Source organism: Ciconia boyciana, chromosome 13 (assembly GCF_034638445.1).
Source record: "Ciconia boyciana chromosome 13, ASM3463844v1, whole genome shotgun sequence".
Lineage (NCBI taxonomy): Eukaryota > Metazoa > Chordata > Aves > Ciconiiformes > Ciconiidae > Ciconia > Ciconia boyciana.
The window spans coordinates 5,851,331-5,876,249 of record NC_132946.1 but is presented as its reverse complement, the minus strand read 5'-3'; the positions used below and the strand labels follow the sequence as shown (position 1 = coordinate 5,876,249).

The window sequence follows — 24,919 nt, the reverse complement described above, 5'->3', positions numbered from 1 at the left end:
AAAGAAGGATCCAGCATTTAGATTTCAGTGTTTAACCGAAGTGACTGTAAAAGTAGTAGTTGGCTTGCAAACAGGAAGAAAGGTAATACACAAAAATTGTACATTCCAACAATACAGGCAACTGTGAAAGTGGTGACACACAGGCAAGAGCGACCACATACATGCTTCTGGAAGAGCCATGTAGTCTTGAGGATTGAACCACAGCATGTCCTCCCTCACATTGGAAAAAATACAAGGTTGTGATGGCAGGAGACATTTCCTTTACCCTTTAGCGTGTCAATGCTGCTGCAAACCAGGAAGTCAAAGTCTGGTCAACTACCATGATGTAACGAGGGAAAAAAATAAATGCACAAAGTACCAGGCATCATTTCCATTCATAAGCATTGCCCATAGCTTAAATACGGAATTGACAGGCTCAACCAAATAAATTTGAATGGAGTTAGGGTGCCATCTTGTGACTAGCTGACAAATTACAAAACTGGGCTTTCTCGGCTTGATTTCTTAAATATCTTCTCTCAAGATTTTATTAAAACACGATACTGCAATATAAGATAGGGTCAAAATTTAAAATGCCAAGTACAACCTGTTCTGCTCTTCTCATGAATTTTTTATGCTGGCATTCTTACTCTGTATGTTTTGATGATTTGACTGAAAGCATTGGGCTAAAAAAATCCCCAAAAAACCCTACACAAAATGCAAGTGTTCATCTCGGAAGTGAGCACAGATGAACTATTCCTCAAAAACCGTTCTGATCTTTTTCCTCTAAAAATGTTACCAAAAGCTTAAGATGGTATCCAAGACAAATTCCAGGCTCTCTTTGCCATTTTGAATATATTGCATTAGCATGCATGCTGAAAAAAGTGACACTCCTCATGGTTTTGCATCAGCCTGAGGTGCCCTAGACAGAAGGCAATGGTTTAATCGATAGAGAGGTCAGCTCTCTCAGAAAGCTGGTCACGTTCATATCCAGCATGAGAGAAGAGAACCTTACCAGTTTAAGTCACACTAAGATGTTGGGATTATGCCAGGTAACACTTCAGATCACTGGAAAACACTAGAGAGGGATATTCGTCTTGTCCTTCTGCCTGTACCACCACACCGGGAGATCACCGTGTCGAGTCAGATTCACTGCTCCTTTGGGAGGCCTCTCCCGCCAACCGGAGTGCCGCAGCGGTGGTGTGGGACAGCAAGCGTCATTTTTTACCTCACGGAAAATGTTATTTAAAACCCACAAAGGTCTTGTAAAGATTACTACAACGCTCGGAGACGGCCTGGCAACTGAACCCAGAGCTGGCCTGGACGCGGCCCGCTGTGAGCTAGCAAGCCGCTCCCGCCGCCTGAGAACCCACAGGCCCCGCTGCCCCCGCCCCGCGGACAGCCCGCGCCCGCCATGTCGCCTGGCCCGGCCGGGCCCCTGGCGGGGCTGATGTGGCGGCTGCCGTCGGGCCGTACCACGCGGTCCTGCCGCCCGCGGGGGGGTGCCGCTGCCCCCCGTGTGCTCGCCACGCCCGAGCACAAACGCGGCGGTGTCAGCGTAGCACCGCGCGCCTCCCCCTCTGCACGAGCTTGGTAGCGCCCGCGCGGGTACCGCCACCCTTCGGGCGAGTGCACGGTGGAAGGTTTGTAGGGGGGCGGCGGCGGCGGGCAGGTTTCGCGTCAGTGTGCTGTCCTGTCACCTTCCTCAAGCGCTGGGACAGGGAAATACGCAGAGCTGCCGAAAACGCAGGAAGGCTTCACTCTACGTCTAGGCAGTTAAATGTCACGGCGCCTCCCGCTTTCCGCTTCCCGAAAAATGGTTCGGCCGAACCCCACCTCCGTAGACTGGAGGGAGGCGCCATCTTGGGCTCAACCACAGCGAGGCAAGAAACGGGAGAAGCCGGGGCTGCTGTGGGGTGAGAAGCAGCAGAAGCCGCCGCTGGCTAAGCGAGGATTGGGCGGCGAAGGGACGGCGGCTGCCCCCGAGCGGAGCGGGGAGAAGGCGGCGGCGGGCAGAAGCTGCGGTGGGGCAGGGATTCCCCCCCGCCCGCCCCGCAACAGTTGGTAGGCGCCGCCGCGCGAGGCCCGCTGGGCCTGGCGCACATGGCCCGGCGGTAGGAGCCTCCCCGCCCCTCCCCCGCTCCTTTCCCCGTCGCGCTCGAGCTGGGAGCGCGCGGCCGGCCCGGCCCCGCACCGACCCCCATGCAGGACACCGAGGAGAGCCCGGCGGCCGCCGCGCCGCCCGACGCCCAGGGGCCCGGGGAGGAGCCCGAGCAGACGGACGGGCCCCCGCCGCCGGCGGAGCCGCCGCTGCAGCAGCAGCAGGAGGAGGAGGAGGGAGAGGGGCAGGAAGAAGAAGGCGAGTCTGAGGCGCCGCCGGGGCCCCCCGAGTCGCCGCTGCTCGCCGCCGAGGAGCCCGCCGCGGCCGCCAAGCCCGAGCAGCCGCCGCCTCAGCCGTCCTCGCCTCAGCCGCCGTCCGGCCGCGACAGCCCCGAGAAGGCGGAGGCGGAGCCCGAGGCCGAGCCGCCCGCCGGGGCCGAGTCCGAGGCCGAGCCAGCGGCGGAGGCCAAGACCGAGGCGCCGTCGGAGGCCGAGCCGCCGGCCGAGCCCGGCGCGGTGCAGGAGGATGGGGAGGCCGCGCCCGCCGCCCCGGTCGAGCCCGAGGACGAGATTTCCTTCAGCGATCCCGAGGACTTCGTGGACGACATCAGCGACGAAGGTGCGGGCTGGGCCGGCGGCGGGGAGCGGCGCTGGCGGGAGGGCGGCCGGCGCCTGGGCCTGGTCAGGCCGGCCGTGAGGGGAAGGGAGGGGCCGCGGGGAGGCGGGAGAGCTCCCGCGGTGGGCCCCGGCCCTGCCCGCTGCGAAGGAGCGCTGGGGAGGCCGCGGCTGCTCCGGGCCGGGCCGGCTGGTGCTGTACAGCCCGCCGCCTCCGTGGCCCTGTCAGGGGGCGCGGGCGGCGGCCGCCCGGGGGGTGCCTTGTGTACGAGCGGTGCCCGATCGTACCATCCCGGGAACAGGGTCCTCTGCTGGGAAACGCTCCGCTCTCCCGAGTGGCTGCGGGCCTGGCAGCTGGCTCTTCCCGTGTGTGCTGTGGCGGCCTCACCCGCGTGGTAGTGCACTGCGCGTAACACTAAGTACACGTCTTTATCGTAGCAGTTTCTTAAATGAGCCTTTTTCTGGTGTATGCGTGCACCGTACAATACTGGTTAATAGCTGTTCTTAAATTTACTATTAAACTTCAAATACCGCTCGGTGGGCCATCCTCACAAAGTGGAACCACCGACTTGTGTGCTTTCCGTTTGCCTCCATTAGTTAAACTCAGCTGTAAAAACAGAAGTTTTAAGTTGTTGACCAGATGTTTACAAACTAGATTTCATCCTTCTATTTTTTTCCCCGCATCCAGAGTGAAATCTATAGATGCATAGTATGGGTTTGAGAAGAGTTACTGCTCATGAAGATGTGATGTAGGTACTTCATGACAAAATATGGAAAAATTATTTCTGGCAGTTGAAAGTTCAAACTGAGGCTCTTTTAAAAGGATTGGATATTGACTGTCTTAAAGTGGCTAAACCATTGTGTAACTGTGGCGATAATTATGGGAATACCTAGTTTTGGCATACGGGAGTTACAACTCCATTTTAGTATTTTTCAGATAAATCTTTCTAGATAAATCATCTCAGTTGTCGGAATAGCAAAAGTACTTATTTTGCCAATACGTGTTCTAGCATATGTGCTGTTGTAGGGTCTTATATACTTATATTGGATATGTGGTAGGGTCTTATGTCACATGTATCAGACCTGGAAAAGTGTTTCTTAAAGCATGTGATTGTAAGTCAGTCGGTTATTTCAATTGGCGGTGGAATAGGGGTGGTATATGTCCGGTCCTGTGCTTAGCTTAATGAAATGGCAGAAAAATATCTCAGATTAAGAAAGTGTTTGCTATTCTCAATTTAGCAGTATAGCTGTATAGCAAAGAGCTGTATAGCTCTTTGAACTTGTACGTTTGTTTCTTAAAGAGGCCTTGGCAAAATTGTCTGCAAGCATATAGTTGGATTCTTTTTGTCTGGTTAAGTGTTTGTGTGATACACTTCGTCTACATCTAGGATTATTATGTTTGTTTCTGTGTATTCAGAAACTAGGCATATTTTCCATCCTCACCTATTTTATTGTTAAGGATTAATTTGCTTAACTTCTCAGCTGTATGAATAATACAGACTGAATTACAGTCTTTAAGTTTAGTCACTCTTGCTGGTCTGGCTTTTCCATCTGTGTGTTACTTCTTGAGCTTCCTTATTCCTTTCCCCTTATCCCAATGACTCCCCAAGGAGAAAGGCAGTCCTGCAGTGTCACTGAGCCAAGGTGATTTCAATGCTTATGATAACATTACATCTTCAGGAACACCTTTGAGCTGGACCAGCTTTAGGATTGGACCATCTCGGATGCATTACTTCAGCTTTTTTTTCCAGAATGGTGTTGGCATGGCAGAACAGCTGATCCAAGTTCAAGCAGGAGAAGGGATGTGTCAGATAACCACTTAGCTGCAACGAAGCTTTGGTTCAGATAATGATAGTGGTCCTTAAAATACTGCCAGCTGAAGATAGCTGTGTACCCACCACACCTCACTTTTCTTGTGGGTGGAATAAGAGCTGGCTAAACCACCTTCTTACCCTTTGAAGATTCCTTTGTTCACAATTTTGAATTTAAGGTAGAGAATTGGAACAATATAGGTATTTGTCTTCAATCTGTTGCCCTGTAGTGAATCAAAAGTGTATTGTATTCTTGCACATGAATCTAAATATGCATTCCTTGGTTTGTCTGTAGCCCGACAAAGTCTCCTGTGAGAAGTGGTTATGAAAAAATGACTAATAGAGCCTAAAAAATACCCTTTTGTGTATTTTTTTTTTCTTGTAGGCTTCTGTGGAAATGTCTTTATGGGACATGCTTTCATTTTGTGCGCAGGGAAAATCTAAGATATGGGATTATAGGCTAAATAAGAAATTTACATGTTATTTTACTGTAATATCATATTTTTAAATTCCTCCTTTCAATCCTTACGAGTATTGTAGGCATAGCAGACACTTCACTGCGTGTGTCCTCAATCCTAGGCAAGTGATTACCTATCCACAACCTCAGTGTATTGTCAGCTACCTGGAGAATGGCTTACTCCTGAAAGAATATCTTAAGATCCGGTATATGCTAGGAGTTTAACTTACAGCAGTCATCTCTGTTCTTCTCTTCTGGATCTGTAACAGTTTGAGTCAGCTTTCAATTTTGTAGCAAAAAGTTAAAGAAGGAGGTGAAGGTAGTCCAAAATAGCCGCCGGGGTAACTTAAAGCACTTCTAGTCTGTGTGGTAGAATACTGTCTATAGAGTGATTAATGAGAGCCACTGCTGCACTTTTGAGAGAAGTCAGGTTTTTGCTGTATGTTCCATTTTCCTTATACTTCTTTGCCTACCTGTTTGTTCCAGATAGTGCTCTTAAAGTTGTCATCGTCTGTGATTGTGCTTATTGGGACTGGTGCCTCTATCTTCCTGTCAAGTTTTTTGATCATCCTCAGTGGTCTGTATGGTTTTGTGCTATCAGAATATCTGTTCTTAACTCTGTTTCTTTATGAACTTTTCCTGTGCTTGACTTCTTCTTTTCCCAATTTTCAGGCTGCTGCTCCCCCCAAAGGCCTCTCTTCTAACTTGTTTCTTAAACATTCACTTCTAGCAAGTCCTCCTGCTCTTCACTAATCTTTGCGTTGTACACTGTTCACTGAATATTTAACTTGCTCTGAAGCGTAAATGCGGTCTTAGCCATTTTTAATAGTTGCTACAAACTAGTAAATAGTTGCTATAGATGGGAGAAGTTTGTGGGTGTAATCTAAAGTGTGTGGAGTAAGTAAAATGACATAACATGGAGGATTATTCCTCTAACCTCTTCAGCTGTCTTTAGTCGCTACCATTAATAGTAGGTTTTCACAATTTCTGGGTCTTTGTTTTTATTATACAAGTTAGCATCTTTTAACTTTCTATTTGTAGTTCCTAAATGCATGTGGAGAGCATCTTTTTGGGGTAATAAATACTACAAACAGCAACATTCTGCGAGTACATAATCCTGGTGGTGATAACATCTGTTTATGCATAAACTTTTGTGAAACATATTGCCCCGAATCAATGGAAAGCTTCACCAGTAATAACCTGTTGAAGCTTAAAGTTACAGAAGGCCAAGGTTTTTTGGTAGTTTGAAGTTCAAAGTAAGCATATTACTTTACTGCTAGAGATCCTTCCAGTGCTGTTTCTGGGCAGAATAATTTCTAAAATTGCAAAACCAGCAAAATTCTGTAAAAATGTCTTCAGAATATCAACACATCTAACACCCTTTTTCGTTTATTCTCATATTTTAAATGATTCTGCATGTGTTTGGATTTTTTTCTTCCTGGTCTGTGAATCTCTATATAGTCTGACTCTCCAAATTTTATCTTTATATTCTAATTCAGAAGCATAGTGGCATGCACTTATTTTCTCTCTAGTCCTGCATTTTATAGTGGTCTTCACATAAGCTTAAAACTTACTGCAGATATGCATGTATATTTTTCCTATTTATATGGCATGTGTGAAATTTTACCATTCATTTGAGCACATTTGGCCTTTTTTGTTAGCAGAACATCTATTCTGATACATTTGAGTACACAAAACTAAAAATATCAATAGGACAGAAATAATCTGCCACTTCTAACTGATGTTTCTTTAGAATACAATAATGCAATCATGTTAATAAGTTGCAGGGGCATGATCGATTACACTGTGAAACGATCAGTAATCTAGACAAGAATTACAGTGTATGTTTGAACAGGATAGCTAGGGATAGCGTGGGATTTTATTCCTGGAAAGGTTTAAAAATAACTTTAACCTAAAGTTATTTGAGAGATTGTTTGGATATCCTTGTCTTTAGCGCTTCTAGCTCAATCCATTGAGGATTGAATGATTGATGTAATTTTTCTGACTCTTCTTGGATCTACGGGTCAGTACATTTCTGTAGTTAGGTGATGTTAGTTTGAGAAGTGTGTTCGAATTCATACGTTACTAATGGGGTTTAGTTGGTAGATACAGAACAATCTAATAGAATTGACTTGAGGAACAGATTAAAGTTAGATACGTCTAGAACTTTACAGAAGGTATGTCTAGAAGCCTACTACATAAAAGTAATGCAGCATTGTTGTTGAAGCTCCTGATTTTGTGCACAACTTAGAGGTGTACTTTGTACCTTTTAACTGTTTTCATCCCAGTGCGTGGTATGCAAGCCACAGCTGCAGAGTTACAGTCATTCTGAATGTTCTCCCTTCTGTGTAAGGGAAACTTCAATTATATTGTAAGCAATCTCTTCCTAGTAGAAAGAAGCTTGAAGCTGGCAGTGCAGGGACTGAACAAACCTTCCCACCAGCAAGTACTCTCAAAATTTGTAAGATGATATAGGAAAGGGGAATTAGTATGGTTGAAGTATATTCAGAGTATGAAAAGGTGTGTGCTTGTCTTCACTTGCTGCATGCTTAAATATGGCTTTAAGTGTCTTGTCTTAGACCTTCATTTTTGTGTTTAATTAAAGGTTTAGACAGTGTGAGTTCTCAAACATAATTACAGTGATGCTAAGACATGCAGAGCTTCCAGTGTGGCAGATAGTTTTGAATTATGCGAAAACTTGTGTAATTTGGGAGGGAGGTACATGTTACCTTTCTTTTTATCAAAGCCATCCGGTTATAATTTGAGCAAGGCTACTAGTCAGAGCTTGGGTAGTAAATCTTACAGTTGTCTGCTTTAGCATCAGTTTTGAGGACTTGGTGAGCCAGTTCCAACTCCTGAAACAAGCTAAATAGTGCAAGTGTCGACGTCCTCAATGTAAGGTATTTCTTTAAGAAAGACTTCAAGAGTTAGCTGCTTGAAGTTTGTCAAGAAACTGCATAATCATGCCTCTTAGCAAGGAAGTACTGTTGGAGTGTTGTGTATTCACTTCGGTTGTTTCTCTGGTAGAACGTTCATTCACTACCAAGTTTCTTGAATGATTCTTGAAATTTCCTGAAATTTGAAGTCTTCCTGTTCTCTTAACTGTCACTATTCTTTTCATCTTTCTGTCTTCCTCCTTGATGATGTAGACTGGTGCCTTAGTTTCTTGTATGCTTTTTCTTTGCAGAATTACTTGGTGATATACTGAAAGATCGGCCGCAGGAAGCAGATGGAATTGACTCAGTAATTGTCGTGGATAATGTTCCCCAGGTTGGACCAGACCGACTAGAGAAACTGAAGAATGTCATCCACAAAATATTTTCCAAGTTTGGTAAAATTATCAATGAATTTTATCCAGAAGCAGATGGGAAGACAAAAGGGTAAGTCATGATAACATCTACTGGAAATAGGATTGAAACACTAGTCTGACTTACCCTTGATTATTGGTGTCAATACTTTATGGCCAGTTTTTATGGTGACCTCATAGTCATGCTCATGACTTTCTTCTACCTTAGTCTGTACAATCCTGACATCTAGTCTCAATGAAAAACAGAAGTTCCCGAGGGAGCTGAGAAGCTTAATAGCTCATTAAGCTACAGTGGGGAGGGGGGGGAATTAATTATGGAAACAGTTTATCTGGGTTTGGAAGACAAATTTCTGTGCAGTACCAAATGAGGGGTTTTTGTTAATTTTCTGCCATGGCTAATAAATAGGTTAAAGGTCCATTTTAGTTAAAAACTTAGTAGCAGTGGATGTACTGTTTATTGCAAAATGGACTGTCAGTATTCATTCTCTGGTTGCCAGTGCTTACGTGCTTACATTAGTGACTCCATCTTCCTTAAGTTCAGCGAGCCCTTCCCAGGACCCTTTTCCCCTTTGCTAACTTCTGATCCCTGTTCCTGGTTAATTGCAGCATCTGAAACTGAGAAGAAAGCTAACCAGAAATGATCAAGCCCAAAGGGAGAGGGCAAGGGAAAGAAAGTTTTATGGAGAGAAACCAGGCAAAAATCAATCTGATAAATATGAGGTTTTACTGAGTCTTGTTACTGTGGTTGGAGTAGCATATATTCCTGAGTTTGGGAGGAATCTGTAGTTTAGAAAGCATAAAAGAAGTGGGCTTTCTGGAATGGAGGGGTTATTGGTTCTGTAAGGTCAGCGTGAGAAGCGTGAGAAAGTTATGCTATCTCTCTGTGTTTATGCCTCTCTTTGAGGCAGTGTCTGACAGTCTTCAGGATACTGTTAATTTTAAGTCTGCTGGGCTACAAGCTAGACTGTATTAGTGGCAAGAAGGAAGCTGAATTGTATTCAGTGTAATTGAAAAACAAGAGCAGTGCTTTGAGATGCCTATGACAGCAAAATTTACAGTTTCTAAACATGATCTGTCATTCAGCTGGAAAGAGCTGCGGACTTAACCTGCCTGTTAGTAGCTCTCGTTGTTCTGTGTTGCATTGAACTTGCGTTCCTCACTTACCCTAGCCCATTTACACAAAGGATATCGGATTAATTCAGGTCAAGCCCATACAGCTAAAAGTGTATATGTACCTGTGGCCAAAATGGGGATTAATTGCTTTTGACCCTAATTGATTAGGGACAAGACAAGAAGTTATTTTGTAGATGCTCGGTACTGAGTTCTTAGTTCATCCTCATTGTTTCTTTTCTATTTTATTTATGTAATTTCTTTTTTATTATGAGCCTGTTACGTGGTCAACGATGACTTCCTACTTTTGTCTTCCTTCATTGTAGGTACATCTTTCTGGAGTACATGTCTCCATCTCATGCAGTGGATGCTGTGAAGAACGCAGATGGATACAAACTGGATAAACAGCACACTTTCAGAGTCAACCTTTTCACAGACTTTGATAAGTGAGTGCAGCTATTGTGTGTATCTGTAGGTTTTGGGATTCTAATCAAGAGTGCCTGCACGGAGTGTAACCAACCAAATTGCTCTTTCAGGTACATGACAATCAGTGATGAATGGGAAATCCCTGAGAAACAGCCATTTAAGGATTTGGTAAGGATTTTTTGGAAAAGTGGGAAGAATATTCAGGATAATATGAAATAATTACTTCATTGCTGGAGCGTTCATCTGAAAATAGAAGCGATGTGTTAATAGTGTTCTTGTAAGTAGCAGTAGTGATCACGTGCTCCTGTTCCTTCATTCTCACTGTCATGAAGTGACAGGAAGAACTTAGTGGTTCTGCTTAGTAGTTCCACATAGGATAAAATGTAAGAGTAAATAATGATTTTGCACAAGTCATTTAAAAATAGAATTTTGAAAGCATCTTCTTATATTTTTAAATGTTTGAGGCAAACTTCTGTGTTTGTTACCACTAGCTTTGTAACAAGTCCTGTGGAGGAAGTGATAGTTTTTTGGGGGGAAAAAAAAAAGGACACCAAAAAGAAGCCCCTTAAGTTATTTTAGGCAAGAAGTGTTAAACGTCATAAAACCACCTTGCAAGTCCACCCTTTTATGGTCTGTTCTCTTAGCCTCCAGTAACCAGTAGTTTGAATTATTTAATTTAACTTTTAAAACTTGTTTGCAATGGTAAGACTCCAAAATTGCACGCTGTGTGTAAGACCAACTTCTACCTGCTAGGTAGATATTAATTTGGGGAACTTGTCGTTATAGCCTTTGACTCACTAATAATCTTTTGGTTCTGTTTTTCTTAGGGGAATCTCCGATACTGGTTGGAAGATCCTGATTGTAGGGATCAGTACAGTGTGATCTTTGAGTCAGGAGACCGGACCTCCATTTTTTGGAATGATATCAAGGAACCTGTTCAAATTGAGGACAGAGCAGTGAGTGTCCTGGAAGTGCTGTACATTGCAGATACACTGTCAGTCTCATTCATTTTATGACATTTCAGGTTTTTCATTTTTTTTTTAAAAAAGATATATTTTCCCCATTGCTGAAATACTTTTCTTCCTTTTGAAGAGGAGTGGTGAAATTACATCCTTTAGAATTAGACTTAGCTGCTTAGGTAAAACAAATGTGGAGTTAACTTGTTTGTGGTGTGTTGTTTTGTTTTGTTTTTTTAACTGTCCATGATGCCTATTAGTTTCCTTCATCTGTATATTATGGGTGATTCAGAAAGACCTGAAAATGCAAAGTCAGAGTTTGAGGAGTACTATTCATTAGAGCTGAGTATGTGCTTAAGTATGCTGCTTCTGATTACTTTTTGCTTTTTTGCTGACTGCAGAGGTGCTAAAGAGGACTAGCTGGTTTGGTAACAACATATATAAGGGAGAGTTAGTGTGCCTGTCTGCTGCAGGCAGTTGACTTGCTGAGAACTGTTGGTACCCAGAAGCATTTTCTTTAATAACCATTATGCATTACAGTAGAAGGAAGTTGGCTCTGGGATGATGAGTAATTTTGCTCATCACCACGGTCACTGGCCGTGGTCTATATTGCTGAAACCTCTCTAGCTTAGCTGAAGGTCAAGAGCTGTATTGTTAAGAAATTTGAAATACTTACCCTTACTTCTGAGAAGAGTATGTTCTTACCAGGGCTGAAAGACAACAAGGAAACCCAAGTCTGTTAGGTGGATTTAATTGTTACTATACAAAGGTTGTCACTGTACCTGGAAAATGTTTTTGGTGATCAGTGAGTTGAAAAGGTCTTAATTGACAGCTTTCAACCTGAAAAATAAGTACTGTGCATTATGTGCATGAAATTAAACTCAACTAGTCCAAGGTATCACTAATTCTGAGATCTTCACTTAGTAAATGGATTTGCAAAATGTGATGCTACAAGCCACACATGAATTCTTTCCCCATTAGGAATCCAGCATGAAATTAAACTTCATGGGTTTTGTTTTGTTTTGTTTTAAATCCAGCGGTGGACAGAAACCTATGTACGTTGGTCCCCAAAGGGTACTTACTTGGCTACGTTCCACCAGAGAGGCATCGCACTTTGGGGTGGAGAGAAGTTCAAGCAGATTCAAAGGTTTAGTCACCAGGGAGTGCAGCTTATTGACTTCTCGCCCTGTGAAAGGTATGGAGTATGACATTGGTTTGGGCTAAGGGATCAAAAGCATGAAGCACGCACATTCTGGCTGCTGTGCTTTCAAATTTCATGTGGTTGGGGTCTTCCGTTCTCCTTTGTCTTTGGAAGTACTGCTTTTCATGCATAAATCCTTCTTAGAACAAGTGAAACTCTCCCCGACTTGTCTTTGACTTCAGGAAAGATACTTAACATAATCTGGAATAATTGGTCTACAAAACTGAGATGACAAGTTTCCTCAAAGACTTTATTATCCCAAGGGAGAAGACCATATTTTTTCCTCTTTAGTTGGATGGGATGCCTGTAGTGTTAGATTTCTAGTTCTCTGAAAAATTTCAGTTGAGTAGCATCCTCCAAATCTGTAGTACTGAAACAAATTCCTTAAGCTTTCTTTAAGGTTAAAGAGCTCTTCAGAGAAGGCTAAAATAATTTCAGGGCTGAGATGCATCTTGTTTTGCTAGTTTTCAAGGAACATATTTGGAAGCAATTAGGTTTTAGGTTTTATTGTATTAAAGAGAGATTATTTCTCTTTAAATGGGGAAGTCTAGTATACCTATAGTTCAGGTTGGCTAAGGTCAATGGATTAATATTCAGTTTGAAACTAATGATGTTCTCGTGGCAAAACTATATAGTAGGTAACGGTGTATTTGGTGAGTTCCCCTCTCTTGTAACATCAATATGGGAAGACGTGCACACAAATCTAGAGTCTTTTCAGCCAGAGGGATGCTAGGGAAATACTGTGTCTTGGAAGCTTTCTCTCCCTTTGTCATACTGTTCTTATTTTTCCCTCCTCTCCAAAAAATCCCATTAGAGAAACTGCTGTTTGAAAGTGGATTGTCTTTAAATATTATTTGGATGAAAGCCTGCTTGTATGGACATGTTAGATGAAGTTTTGATAGTGAAATTGATTATTTCTTTTGTAGGTATTTGGTGACCTTCAGCCCTTTGATGGACACGCAGGATGACCCTCAGGCTATTATCATCTGGGACATTCTGACTGGGCAAAAGAAGCGAGGATTTCACTGTGAAAACTCAGCTCACTGGCCTATTTTTAAGTAGGTTGAGAAACAGAGTAGAGAGAAGTAGTCCCAGACTTCATTTAATAAAAAGGCAGTTCCTATCTAATATTCTTTTTTCTCTTTTTACTTGCTTAGATGGAGTCATGATGGTAAATTCTTTGCTCGAATGACTTCAGATACCCTCAGCATCTATGAAACACCTGTAAGTTCTTGCCTTTTTTTTTTTTTTTGCATAACGCTTATTGCATTACAATGTCAGTCTTTTCCATGGTATCTATTTTAAAGGATACATTTTTAATAATATGCTCTAGAGCAGGGCTTAAAAGGGGAGAAATCTATTTGCTCTTGTCTTGTTCTTTCTTGGGTGCAAAACTTTAGCTGAGTCTGACAGTAAATTTCACACCACACTTCTAGAAGGACTAGACAGCTCAATATCCTACTTATAAGAGTCAATAGGATTAAGGTTATGTGGTGCCTCCCAGCTCTCAGTAGCAGGTGAGTGCCAAAGTACCCAAAACACACTATAAATTGCAGCCTAATCTAGTCTGTTTTCCTTTTTCATTATAATTCAGGCTGCTGCACTAATTAATTCTGTACTGCAATTTTTATTTTATTTGTAATTGTGGTATACGTATGTTCATAATAAAAAATAGGGATACAGGATCTCTGAAAACTGTACACAATTTCCTAGTTTATGTGCACTAATAATAAGAGTAGAAGGTGCGTGTGTAAATATAAGAATGTTACTAACTTGAAAATTCACACCTTTCTCTTCTTTTAGTCTATGGGTTTGTTGGACAAAAAAAGCTTGAAAATCACTGGGATAAGGTGAGTCTATTCCTTTGTGAAGATAACTGTTCTCTTTAGTTGGAATCTTTACGTCTGGGGCTTTGTTATGGTGAGAGGAATCTTTAGGCTGTTGACTAGAGCAAATGGCTTCATATGCTGAAGTGGTTAAACTAGACAAACTGGCAAAAAGGAATGGAAAATTCTCCATTTATTGATGTCCACAGCTGACAGCTTGTATGCTTTGAAATCCTCTTTGTGGTACTGCTTAATCCAGGGTCTAGCTTGAGAGTCCTGTTCCTTGTCTACAAAACCAAACTGGAATGCAGTTTGTTAGGGAATATCTCCCTAACAAGATTTGTAAGCTGGCTTAAAACAGTGTGCTGTATACTGCCTGTTGGCAAGGAACGGGTTTGGTTTTGTGTGTGTCTGCATAATAGTCACTGACTCCTGTGAGAGTTTTTGAGGTACCTCTCTGTAAAGCAACAAGAAAATTAAGTGTACCCAGGTGCAAGAAGATTGTCTCCAGTGTAATTTAATAGGGGTTTTTTGCTGATTAGTTTAATCAGCCTGTTTCTTAGATCTTTGGCGGTTATGCTGGGTGTACCCCTACTGTTTAGTGAAATGTACTGTTTTGATAACATCGGTCATATAGCAAGTTTAAATAGCAGTTTAAACAGCAGTTTCAACATCTGGTTTGGTATGATATGTGTAAGGTTATTAAATTGTCCTCAGTTGCTTGTCTGTATCTGTCTTTATTATTGAGGGTTGATATTTGTCTGCAACATTCAGATACAATGATAAAAATGGTTTCTGCTTGTAGTATCTCTAACTAAAAATTAAAATGGCATATTTTAAACTTTCTTCCTGTAGAGACTTCTCATGGTCTCCAGGTGGTAACATAATTGCTTTCTGGGTGCCTGAGGACAAAGACATCCCAGCAAGAGTGACTTTGATGCAGCTGCCTTCTAGACAAGAAATTCGTGTGCGGAATTTGTTCAATGTTGTAGATTGTAAACTACACTGGCAGAAGAATGGGGATTACCTGTGTGTGAAGGTAGACAGGACTCCCAAAGGCACACAGGTACGTGGATTCTGATTATATTCATAAAATTTGGTTCCATCTCATGCTGACACTTCATTTTCTTACAGTACTGTCTTTTAATATAGACACTGTAAATTATATGATGTCAAGCTATTTTTCATTTTTCCATTTGACTTTGAGGCACGTAGAGAGCAAAATGTATGTAATGTTTGCGTCCAAGACTCACTTTGACTTTAGTGGCATCTTGGACTTTGGTGAGAGCTATATGCCTCACCTCTTCTCCTACTCAGTGTTAAGCAGTTGTTGAATAACTCATAGGTCATGCTGCTCAATGTGCCATATGTTTATCTGTCTTAATATAATTTCATAACAAAACATGCTTTTGTACAATTCTTCAGTTACTGTTTATCAGAACAGAAAAAGTTAGAATTTGCTCAGTAATGAATATACTGTATTTATCTGCTCTTATTAAAGAAACAAATCTTGACTCTGTCTCTCATCCTGCATCCTGACAGGCTAATTGTGTAGTTGTCCTATGCCTAGTGGTCGTGGTTTAACCCTAGCTGGCAACTAGTGATACAATTATTTGCTGTACTGCTTCTGTGCTGGATAATGAGCTGATCTTGGCCTTTGCAGGGAGTAGTGACCAACTTTGAAATATTCCGAATGAGAGAGAAACAGGTGCCAGTGGATGTGGTGGAAATGAAAGGTAATGCCACATATTTCCTTACTTTTGATCTCTGACTTTGAGTAGACACTTGCGTGTTTCTTAGAAATTCCTGTCAACATGTGACATAATTAGAAAGTTAACTCTTTTGATAGGAGCTACCGTATTCATGTTGCAGAGCATCTCATGTAAAAATGAGAAATCAAAACTTTTGTTGCTATTCATGCTTGTGACTGACTTGAAAAATGACAGAACTGAAAATCTATTTATTAATAAAGATGGTACAGCTGATAATATGAGTGTATTTTGTAGAAGATACAAAAGCACTTTGGCAGACTTTGGAGATATTATTTGACTGAAACACTTCCTATAACTCCCTGCATTTTCTTTATCAACCTGTGTTTTAAAAGATAGTCTATATGGCAAAGTCTATTAACTGATGGGTTTCCTCTCTTCAGCGTCTTGGTTTTCTTTGGTAACTGCTTGAAATCAAAGCTTTGTATTGTCTTTTGACAGAGTTTTGACCCCTCTTTTTGTTACAGAAAGCATCATAGCCTTTGCTTGGGAACCAAATGGAAGCAAGTTTGCTGTGTTGCATGGAGAAACTCCACGAATTTCAGTTTCCTTTTACCATGTTAAAAACAATGGGAAAATAGAACTCATAAGTAAGTGACTGAAAAGCAAGTGAAAAGTGCAGATAGTAAGCATTTTGCATGGCAATAGATGCAGTAAACTCAAAACTGTGGCTGTTTGTGGTGGATAGTATGGCAATAGGTGCTATGTCTGACACTATATTCTAGAAATCTAACTTTGTGGTGACAGCTAAACTGTTTTCACTTTGAATCGGTCCAGGGTCTGGGAATAAAAGGCCTACAAGCCAGAATAATTTTGTGGCCATGGGAAGTTCATGTGAGGCGATAGCACAGACTTGGCTCACTTTAGCCCCAAGCCCCAAAATTTATTCCCAAGTTGGGTGTTGGGGTCTTCTGATCTCCTTCTCTTTCTTCTGCTGGCTTTGGATGTTGTGGTGCTACTGGGTTTTGTCTTTAGAAGTGTAGAGCTAAAGGGCTGTTGTTAGGGCTTGCTTGCAGAGTTCAGAAATGTCTTTTGAGGAATGGATGGAGTTGACTGCTTCTAAGCTAATTGATGGCATTGGATTGAGATCTTTTTCTGAATTTGTCTTGTTTCTTTCCAGAAACGTTTGACAAACAGCAGGCAAACACGATATTCTGGAGTCCTCAAGGGCAGTTTGTAGTGTTGGCTGGCCTCAGAAGGTGAGTATTGCACAGGTTACTGAACACCGCATTTAAGGAGGAAAAATATTACAGTATCTCATCAAGAAGTGTTTGGTATCTCTATGAATGTTGCGTTACTGTGTAATCCTGATACAGCTTTGCAAAAGCAAAGGAAAAGAAAAGATGCAATTTCATGATGTAGCTTAGTCCTTTGTAACTTTTACTTGCTATTTTTGCCACATCAAATGAAGAATGCATTTTTCAACGGAAAAGTGGATATTTAGAAACACTTTTCAGCTGTTTAAGTTAAATACTGACTCTCAACTAACCCAGTTTGCACTGTGCATGTGGCTCTTATAACGCATTTGTTGTTGTCATGGCCTTATGCCCCCTCATGGACCATACCTCTTAATGACAAAGCTATTTTGTGAAAGAGTTATCAAGAAAGTTTCACATTAGAGCACGTGAAAATGATTTTTATTAACCAGTTGAGTAGTATTTGCCTTTACATGCTTTCAGACAAGTGCTGCTGTTCATCTTAGAAATCTATTTTTTTTCTTTAATCTTGTCTTCACTACTTAAATATGTCTAAGCATATGATTGTTAAACTTTGGCTGTAACTTGTCTATAGTATGTTTTCACTGTGACTTTAAGAACAGGAATAAAATGGGTTAAGAATTGCTGAACATAGAAATAGAAGTGTCGTTCTTACTTGGATTTTTGTTTTTATTCATTGCATTGCTTTCTAGCCACAGAGACTGGTATGAGCCTGTCTTTTGGTTGCTGTGAAAATTTATCTTTGTAGTGAGGATTTGTAAAGATGCAGCTTGTGAAACGCTTTTAAAAAAAACAGGCTATACTAGTGTGTAAAACAATCTGTCTTGTTTTGTCTTTGCAGCATGAATGGTGCCTTAGCATTTGTTGATACATCTGACTGCACCATGATGAATATTGCCGAACACTATACAGCTTCAGATGTGGAATGGGATCCTACAGGCAGATACATTGTGACTTCTGTGTCTTGGTGGAGCCACAAGGTACTAATGCTTGCTTTTTTTTTTCCTCTCTTCTTCCAGGGGTAGGGGTATTGGAAAGGGCTATTGGTTAGGAAGAGAAAAGGGAGACCTGTCACTGGTCACATGACTTAAAACCTGCACCATAGTTTTATACCTTAATTTCTGAACATCAGTATTTTTTTGGGCCATTAGCTCCACCAGTTGTCCAAAATACATTCTGGAAGGGCAGTTCATGAGTCTAAACTGAGTGTCCTTTTTCTGAATTTTCATTATGTCTTTAGCAGTTTGAAACTTTATCTCCTTGCGGTCCACAGAGAACAGCAGGATTTATTGCACTTGTCATTACTTTTGCATGATTCTAGCCACTTCATTGTAATCCTCTCTTGTACAAGTATAGAATTCGAGACTTAAGAATACGATAGAAGGGCTGGCTTAGTTTCAAACTGTTGTGATCCTCCAGAGGTAACTTCTTGGAAAGCTTCAGCAGAACAAATATTTTGCTGAGGAATTTGACTTGTGCAAGGAAGGCACTAACAAAAAGAGCATCCTGGTTCTGTTGACTAATGGTGCTGATTTTATAAAAAAGACCCTTAAGACATGGAGTGAGGACTACAGTGTTAAGTTATAGCTTGTCTTGACTGAGATGGTGCACTACTCTTCCAGGTGGACAATGCATATTGGTTATGGACCTTCCAAGGCCGTCTACTTCAGAAAAATAATAAAGACAGGTTCTGTCAGCTTCTCTGGAGACCACGACCAACTACCTTGCTCAGTGAGGATCAGATAAAGGTAATGTATTCCATTGACTCTTTCTGCTGACATTGATTTGGTGTATAAGCATACTTGGTTTACTCCTGCTTCCTGAGGATGAGGGTTGAACTGTTAGAGTTATGCAACTGCCTTTCTCCCTGAATTTGTGAAAAGACATTGCTGTAGGGGACCTCACTTCTGGGAATGATTGTAAATATTAACTGTTCTTTAAGCTCAGAATAGAAATGGTTACCAGATGTTCTTACAGTTAGGGTACAGTGAAAGGGTATAAATAATAAAAAAAATTGAATTTAGCTGTCCAGACTTCACTAATTGCATGTGTACAGAAGCATTTACATGATCTGTAAGCCAGGAAGAATAAACAAAATTATAGCAAAGAGAAATTGCCTAGAAGAGAGATGTTTTTAAAAAATGCATAGCCTGCTTAGGCGTACCAGAGGAGTTCTTAACAGAATGTGATGGTTGTGATTGCTAGTCTGATGTCCTAGTTGAAATAAAATTCCCTGTTTTACAGCAAATTAAGAAGGACCTGAAGAAATACTCCAAGATATTTGAGCAGAAGGATCGCCTGAGCCAGTCCAAAGCTTCAAAGGCAAGACACTTTTGGAATATAATAATGTAGATGAAACTCTTGTAACCTGTCCTTAGTTATTTTGTACTGGTGATATGTAAACTAAATTTCTTTTATAACAAACATCTGTATTCATTTCAGTCCAGATGGTAAGAGTTAGTTCCAATAGGTAGTTCAGACAGATGCTACTAAACTGTCAGGTTAAACAGTAATGAATCTGGAGAGGCACTGGTGTTACCTCATTAAGCAAAGGTGGTAAAATTTTGGGGTTCTTAGTGAGTGGCTGCATTAGCCACTTTTTAAATTAAGAAAAGCTCTTTAAATTAAAACCTCACCAAAACAGTTTTTTGATTACATAAGAGAAAGATCTTTTTTCTTTTGTTTAAGTCACTAGAAAGTATGTTCATGAGAAAAAAGTTTGACTTGCTAGCAAATGCATTGCATGTGGATTTGATTTATCGGGGAGGTTTAATGACCTCTTCCTGCCTCCGTAGGAGCTAGTGGAAAGGAGACGTACAATGATGGAAGAGTTCAGAAAGTACCGCAAGATGGCACAAGAGTTGTACATGGAGCAGAGGAACGAGCGTTTAGAGCTTCGAGGAGGTAAGCCACACATAGTACTAGTGCTTGCAAAGACTTGCTGTTAGATAGACTTGCTCTCTTGCTGTTTCTTACCAAGTAACTATCCTCTTCTGGGGATTCATCCACTTCTTCTCTCCCTCCATTTCCTGCCAAAGCTAGTCCCTTGTTCTCCGAAGGTTATTTATACTTTTTATCCTGAATTGCAACAGAATTTTTTATTATTATTATTTTATTTACAGGAGGGAGTTCAAATATTGCTGGCTGTCAGATTTTGGTATCTGTGTCTTATCTCACCCCTTTATGCTTCAAGGCAAGCATTGGCTTGACCTTGGGATAAGACTATGAAGAGATTTGGGTGTTGCATTTAACCAGAAAATCCACAAAAGTCCTGTGGTGGGAGACGGTAATGCCTTGGTTGTCATTTAATGAATTTAGCATGTACTTGTTATGATTTAAACCACCAAATACCTTTTATTTCACTGCTGGTTTAAGGACTGTTTCTGCCAAGAGCATCAAATCTTTCCATTGCTGCCTTTTTTGATGCATTCAGTGTTAATGTTTTCTCCATTCCAGGGGTAGACACAGATGAGCTGGACAGCAATGTCGATGACTGGGAGGAGGAGACCGTTGAATTTTTTATCAATGAAGAAATTATTACTCTTGCAGAACCAGAGTAATTAATAAAACTGTGGTAAGATAGCATACCTCTCAGTAGAGAGAAACTTTTTCTGTCAGCTATTGCTATAGATTCAGTAATTTGCTTGTGAAAGTTAGGTCTGTTTGTTGCCTGAGTGAATGTGTTGTACTCTGAGTTGGTGTATGTTTTCTCTGTGTCTACAGGGGACAAAAGCTTTTTTTAAAAGTAATCGCAGATGGTCAGATTTATGAGTTGTACTGAGCAGGATACTATGTATGTCCTGTCTTGCCAGAGTGATGAAACGCACAACAGAGTCAGTGTCAACTTCTAAACACAGTGTATTGCAGACTCTGTAAGTTCTGTCAGTAGGAGGAATTGTAGTTAGTATGAGACAGAAATTTTGCCTTTTGGAAGAATTTCATGGTAGTTCAAGACTGGACAGAGTTTAAATACTGTACTAAAGATTATACAGGAAGTTGACTGTGGGCTGATAAAACTTTGAGTAGATATTTAAATATCCACATGAACTCTTCTATCATTTTCTAGAAATGTTGGGTAGCATTCAGGTAGTAGCAGATTCTTGTGTATGGACTGTCACTGCTTATTGCTGAAATAATTTATTTAATCCAGTGCTTTTCCCAATTCCTTTTTGTGAATTTGTATTATATATTTGTATGTTGAAAATAGAGGCTGCTTTCAGCCCCTGTTGTAGGAAATGTCCTTTTAGGGAGCTTGACATTGTTGTATTGAGGAGGGAAAAGATATTTTGGTAGTGAAGGCACTCACATAGGATGTAAAACCTGGAACGGGTTCCTGCTCTGTCATGTTTAGGACTTCACTTAAGGAAGAGGAAAGGGAGACTGGAAGCATGCCTTTTGCAGCTGTAAGTCACCCTACAGCTCTCTAGCCTCCAGATATCTAAGGAGTTCAAGTTCCGCAGGTCCTTAGGGAACTGGCAAATGAAGTTGCTAAACCACTATCCATCATATTTGAGAAGTCGTGGCAGTCCGTTGAAGTTTCCACTGACTGGAAAAGGGAAAACATAACCTCAGTTTTTACAAATGGAAAAAAGGAAGACCCAGGGAACTACAGGCCAGTCAGTCTTACCTCTGTGCCCGGCAAGATCATGGAGCAGATCCTCCTGGAAACTTTGGTAAGGCATGTGGAAAATACGGAGGTGATTGGTGACAGCTAACATGGCTTCACTAAGGGCAAATCATGCCTGACAAATTTGGTGGCCTTCTATGATGGGGTTACAGCGTTGGTGGATAAAGGAAGAGCAACTGACATCATCTGCCTGGACGTGTGCAAAGCATTTGACACTGTCCCGCACAACATCCTTGTCTCCAAATTGGAGACACATAGATTTGGCGGATGGACCACTCAGTGGATAAGGAATTGGCTGGATGGTTGCACTCAGAGTTGCGGTCAATGGCTCGATGTCCAAGTGAAGACCAGTGACGAGTGGTGTTCTTCAGGGGTCAGTATTGGGACCAGCGCTGTTTAACATCTTTGTCGGCGACTTGGGCAGTGGGATTGAGTGCACCCTCAGCAAGTTTGCTGACGACACCAAGCTGTGTGATGCGGTCACTATGCTGGAGGGAAGGGATGCCACCCAGAGGGACCTTGACAAGCTTGAGAGGTGGGCCCGTGCGAACTTCATAAAGTTCAACAAGGCCAAGATCAAGGTCCTGTACATGGGTCGGGGCAATCCCAAGCACAAATATAGGCTGGGCGGAGAATGGATCGAGAGTAGCCCTGAGGAGAAGGACTTGGAGGTGTTGGTTGATGAGAAGCTCACCATGACCCGGCAACGTGCAGTTGCAGCCCAGAAAGCCAACTGTATCCTGGGCCGCATCAAAAGAAGCGTGGCCAGCAGGTCAAGGGAGGTGATTCTCCCCCTCTATTCCGCTCTTGTGAAACCCCACCTGGCATACTGTGTTCAGCTCTGGGGCCCCCAACATAAGAAGGACATGGACCTGTTGGAGCAAGTCCAGAGGAGGGCCATGAAGATGATCAGAGGGCTGGAGCACCTCTCCTATGAAGGCAGGCTGAGAGAGTTGGGGTTGTTCAGGCTGGAGAAGAGAGGCTCTGGGGAGACCTTATAGCAGCCTTCCAGTACATAAAGGGGGCCTACAAGAAAGCTGGAGAGGGACTTTTTACAAGGGCATGGAGTGATAGGACAAGGGGTAATGGCTTTAAACTGAAAGAAGGTAGATTTAGATTAGCTATAAGGAAGAAACTCTTCACTGTGAGGGTGGTGAGGCACTGGAACAGGTTGTCTAGAGAAGTTGTGGGTGTCCTGTCCCTGGAAGTGTTCAAGGCCAGGTTGGATGGGGCTTTGAGCAACCTGGTCTAGTGGAAGGTGTCTCCGCCCATGGCGGGAGGTTGGAACTAGATGATCTTTAAGGTCCCTTCCAGCCCAAACTATTCCATGATTCTATGAAAATATGAGCAGTATACTTCTTGGACCTGTAGAAAAATTAATAGCCTTGATACCTTTGAGTATATTTGGATCTGGCTTATCTGTGTCCCATACATGGGAGATCCTTTTCTGGAAGGAAGAGGGAGAGAAGCTGCTTAGCGTATGGATTTAAATAAACATTAGTTTAAGAACAGGTGAAACACATTTTTATGTAGCCTTTCACCAGCTAGCATCTGTGGAGGTTGAGCTGTTTGTATAAAAGCACAGTAACTAACTTGCCTCTTTTTTCCTTTTCTGCAGCACCATCATATCTTGTGCTGAAAAGAAGTTCATTTTCAGAAAGCCTGCGTCAACTTTGGAATTTTTAATCCATATTCTTGTACTCTGGAAGGGTGGATGCACCAGATTTTCTCCATTCTGACACATTGTAGTGCCTTTAAGTCTTGCTGCCTGCTGCAGTGAGATACTAGAAAGGCACTGCTTTTAAATTTTTATTCTTTTTTTTTAGGGTTTGATTATTTTTTTTTCTTTTTAAATCCACTACTACCAGTATTTACTTCCTGACTCCCGTGCAGTACTTACCAACTGGCAGTTTTCAACTATTGCCAGTGAGGTGAGATTCATCAACCTCTATCTTACACACACACACGATGTTTCTGTTTCAGGACTCTTTCTATGTCCCGAGTGCATGGACAGGTGTTCATTTTGTTTGGGGAAAAGTCAACAGAACCATTTTTTGTATGATGTGTTTTAGTGTGCTGAAGCAGCACTACAGTGGGCTATATCCTCCTCCTTTCAGATTGTGAAAGGATGTCTCCCTCAAAGAGCTGAATATGGAAATAAAAGCAGACCTATACTAAAACCAGGCTGGCTACGCGTTGTTTGTAGGGAATCTTTCCCTGAATGATGAAAGTCAAACATACCCACAGTTGTAAGAGTGTGTTTGCTATATTGACTATATGGTTCTGGTTTTGTGTTGTGGTTTGTTTGTTTTTTACAGTGATGGTATGGCTCATTAATCTGACAAGTTGACCTGTTCACTATAGTGGAGTGACTAGAAAGTGAGTGGATTTCTTAAACCATTTGCAAACAGATACTAGCCTCAGGAATTACTGGATTAGTCTAAGTCTTATTAGTGAACATTGCAAACTTTCAGAGAACTGCTCTGTATACACATGCCTTATGCTCCGTGTTACAGTACCTAGTTTCATTTCTAAAGCCCTCTGTGCTCAGAGGGGAAAAGTGTACTTAAAGCTGGTGGAGCAACTTCTCTGTATTTGTATTTATGAGTAGAAATTCTTTTCTGGATATTGTCAGAGCAGTGAGAGAGGTTGGCCTGCTGCTTGCCCTTTGAGGGGCAGAGGAGAATGAGGATGGTCCTGTCTCCTCTCCTGGACTGGCCAGTGAAATTGCTAATGTGAGCCCTCTTGGCTGGCTCTTCTTAAACCCTGAGCTCACTTGCATAGCAGTGTCTGACAGATCTGAAGTGGAAAGCAGAAAGGACCCTTTGGGCAAAGGGTAGCCCCACTCAGCTGGAGGCAGCCAAGGGACAGTAATATGTTTAGCACTTGCTTTTCTTTGTCCTTAGGTGAACTTGCTGTGACAGCAAATGCACAAATCCCTCAATTAACTCCCATGTTCTCTTCACCAGGAAGACTCTTTGAAATAATTGTTCCATAATGATGGTATTGACTTAGTGTCAATAGTTCACTTGTAAACCAGCAGGTGTTTTTTTTCCAGAAGTCTTTATTAGTTTCCAGTTTTCTGCATTTGTTCATTCATAATCCATAAATACAGGTAAACAGATGATTAAAGTTCTGTCCACAATGTTTACCAAGCTCATCTCTCAACTGGACTGCAAAGAAATATTTACTTTCTAGCAAAACAGTGCAGAAGAACTTCTAGCACATCAAAGTTCTCCAGTGATGGCTTGAACTTCTATAGCAGGAATCATTTTAATTACCCTTTAGTTGTGAGGAGCTGACTTCTCAACCATTTTCTAAATTACAAATTGAGTTGAAAGGTTTTTTCCCCCCTGTCTCCATGTAATGAAGTTTTAATAGGCTACTGTGTTTTATTCCTGGCCATTTTCAAAGTAAAGAAATGTAATGCCACCATTAAATGAATTGAGTTCTCATCTAGTATGCTCTCTGAATTGTGGACCATCGGGGGGGGGGAGCAACCACCCAAAACTTGATGCTCC

At 41.9% G+C, this 24,919-nt stretch overlaps 2 protein-coding genes across 4 annotated transcripts in view; one reads left to right on the top strand and one right to left on the bottom strand.

The window, feature by feature from the left end:
* The window catches only part of SNX8 (sorting nexin 8), a 29,626-nt gene extending 27,614 nt beyond the window's left edge, over positions 1–2,012 (bottom strand). The window contains exons 1-2 of one of the 3 annotated variants that reach the window (XM_072878318.1): positions 992–2,012; positions 162–285 (exon numbers count right to left, since the gene is read on the bottom strand). The gene's annotated coding sequence lies outside the window, so the exon portion shown is untranslated. The other 2 variants (XM_072878317.1, XM_072878319.1) reach the window with 2 other exon arrangements.
* Positions 2,013–2,027: 15 nt separating this feature from the next.
* Positions 2,028–23,776, top strand: EIF3B (eukaryotic translation initiation factor 3 subunit B). Its single transcript, XM_072878313.1, has 19 exons — positions 2,028–2,695; positions 8,147–8,339; positions 9,703–9,822; positions 9,913–9,970; positions 10,630–10,758; positions 11,796–11,953; positions 12,886–13,017; positions 13,117–13,183; positions 13,763–13,809; positions 14,641–14,851; positions 15,449–15,521; positions 16,022–16,144; positions 16,675–16,753; positions 17,613–17,751; positions 18,394–18,519; positions 19,016–19,093; positions 19,567–19,675; positions 20,228–20,345; positions 23,017–23,776. Exons 1-18 carry the CDS (start codon positions 2,179–2,181, stop codon positions 20,329–20,331), a joined length of 2,463 nt encoding a protein of 820 aa, XP_072734414.1. The 5' UTR covers positions 2,028–2,178; the 3' UTR covers positions 20,332–20,345; positions 23,017–23,776.
* The last annotated feature ends 1,143 nt before the right edge of the window (positions 23,777–24,919 follow it).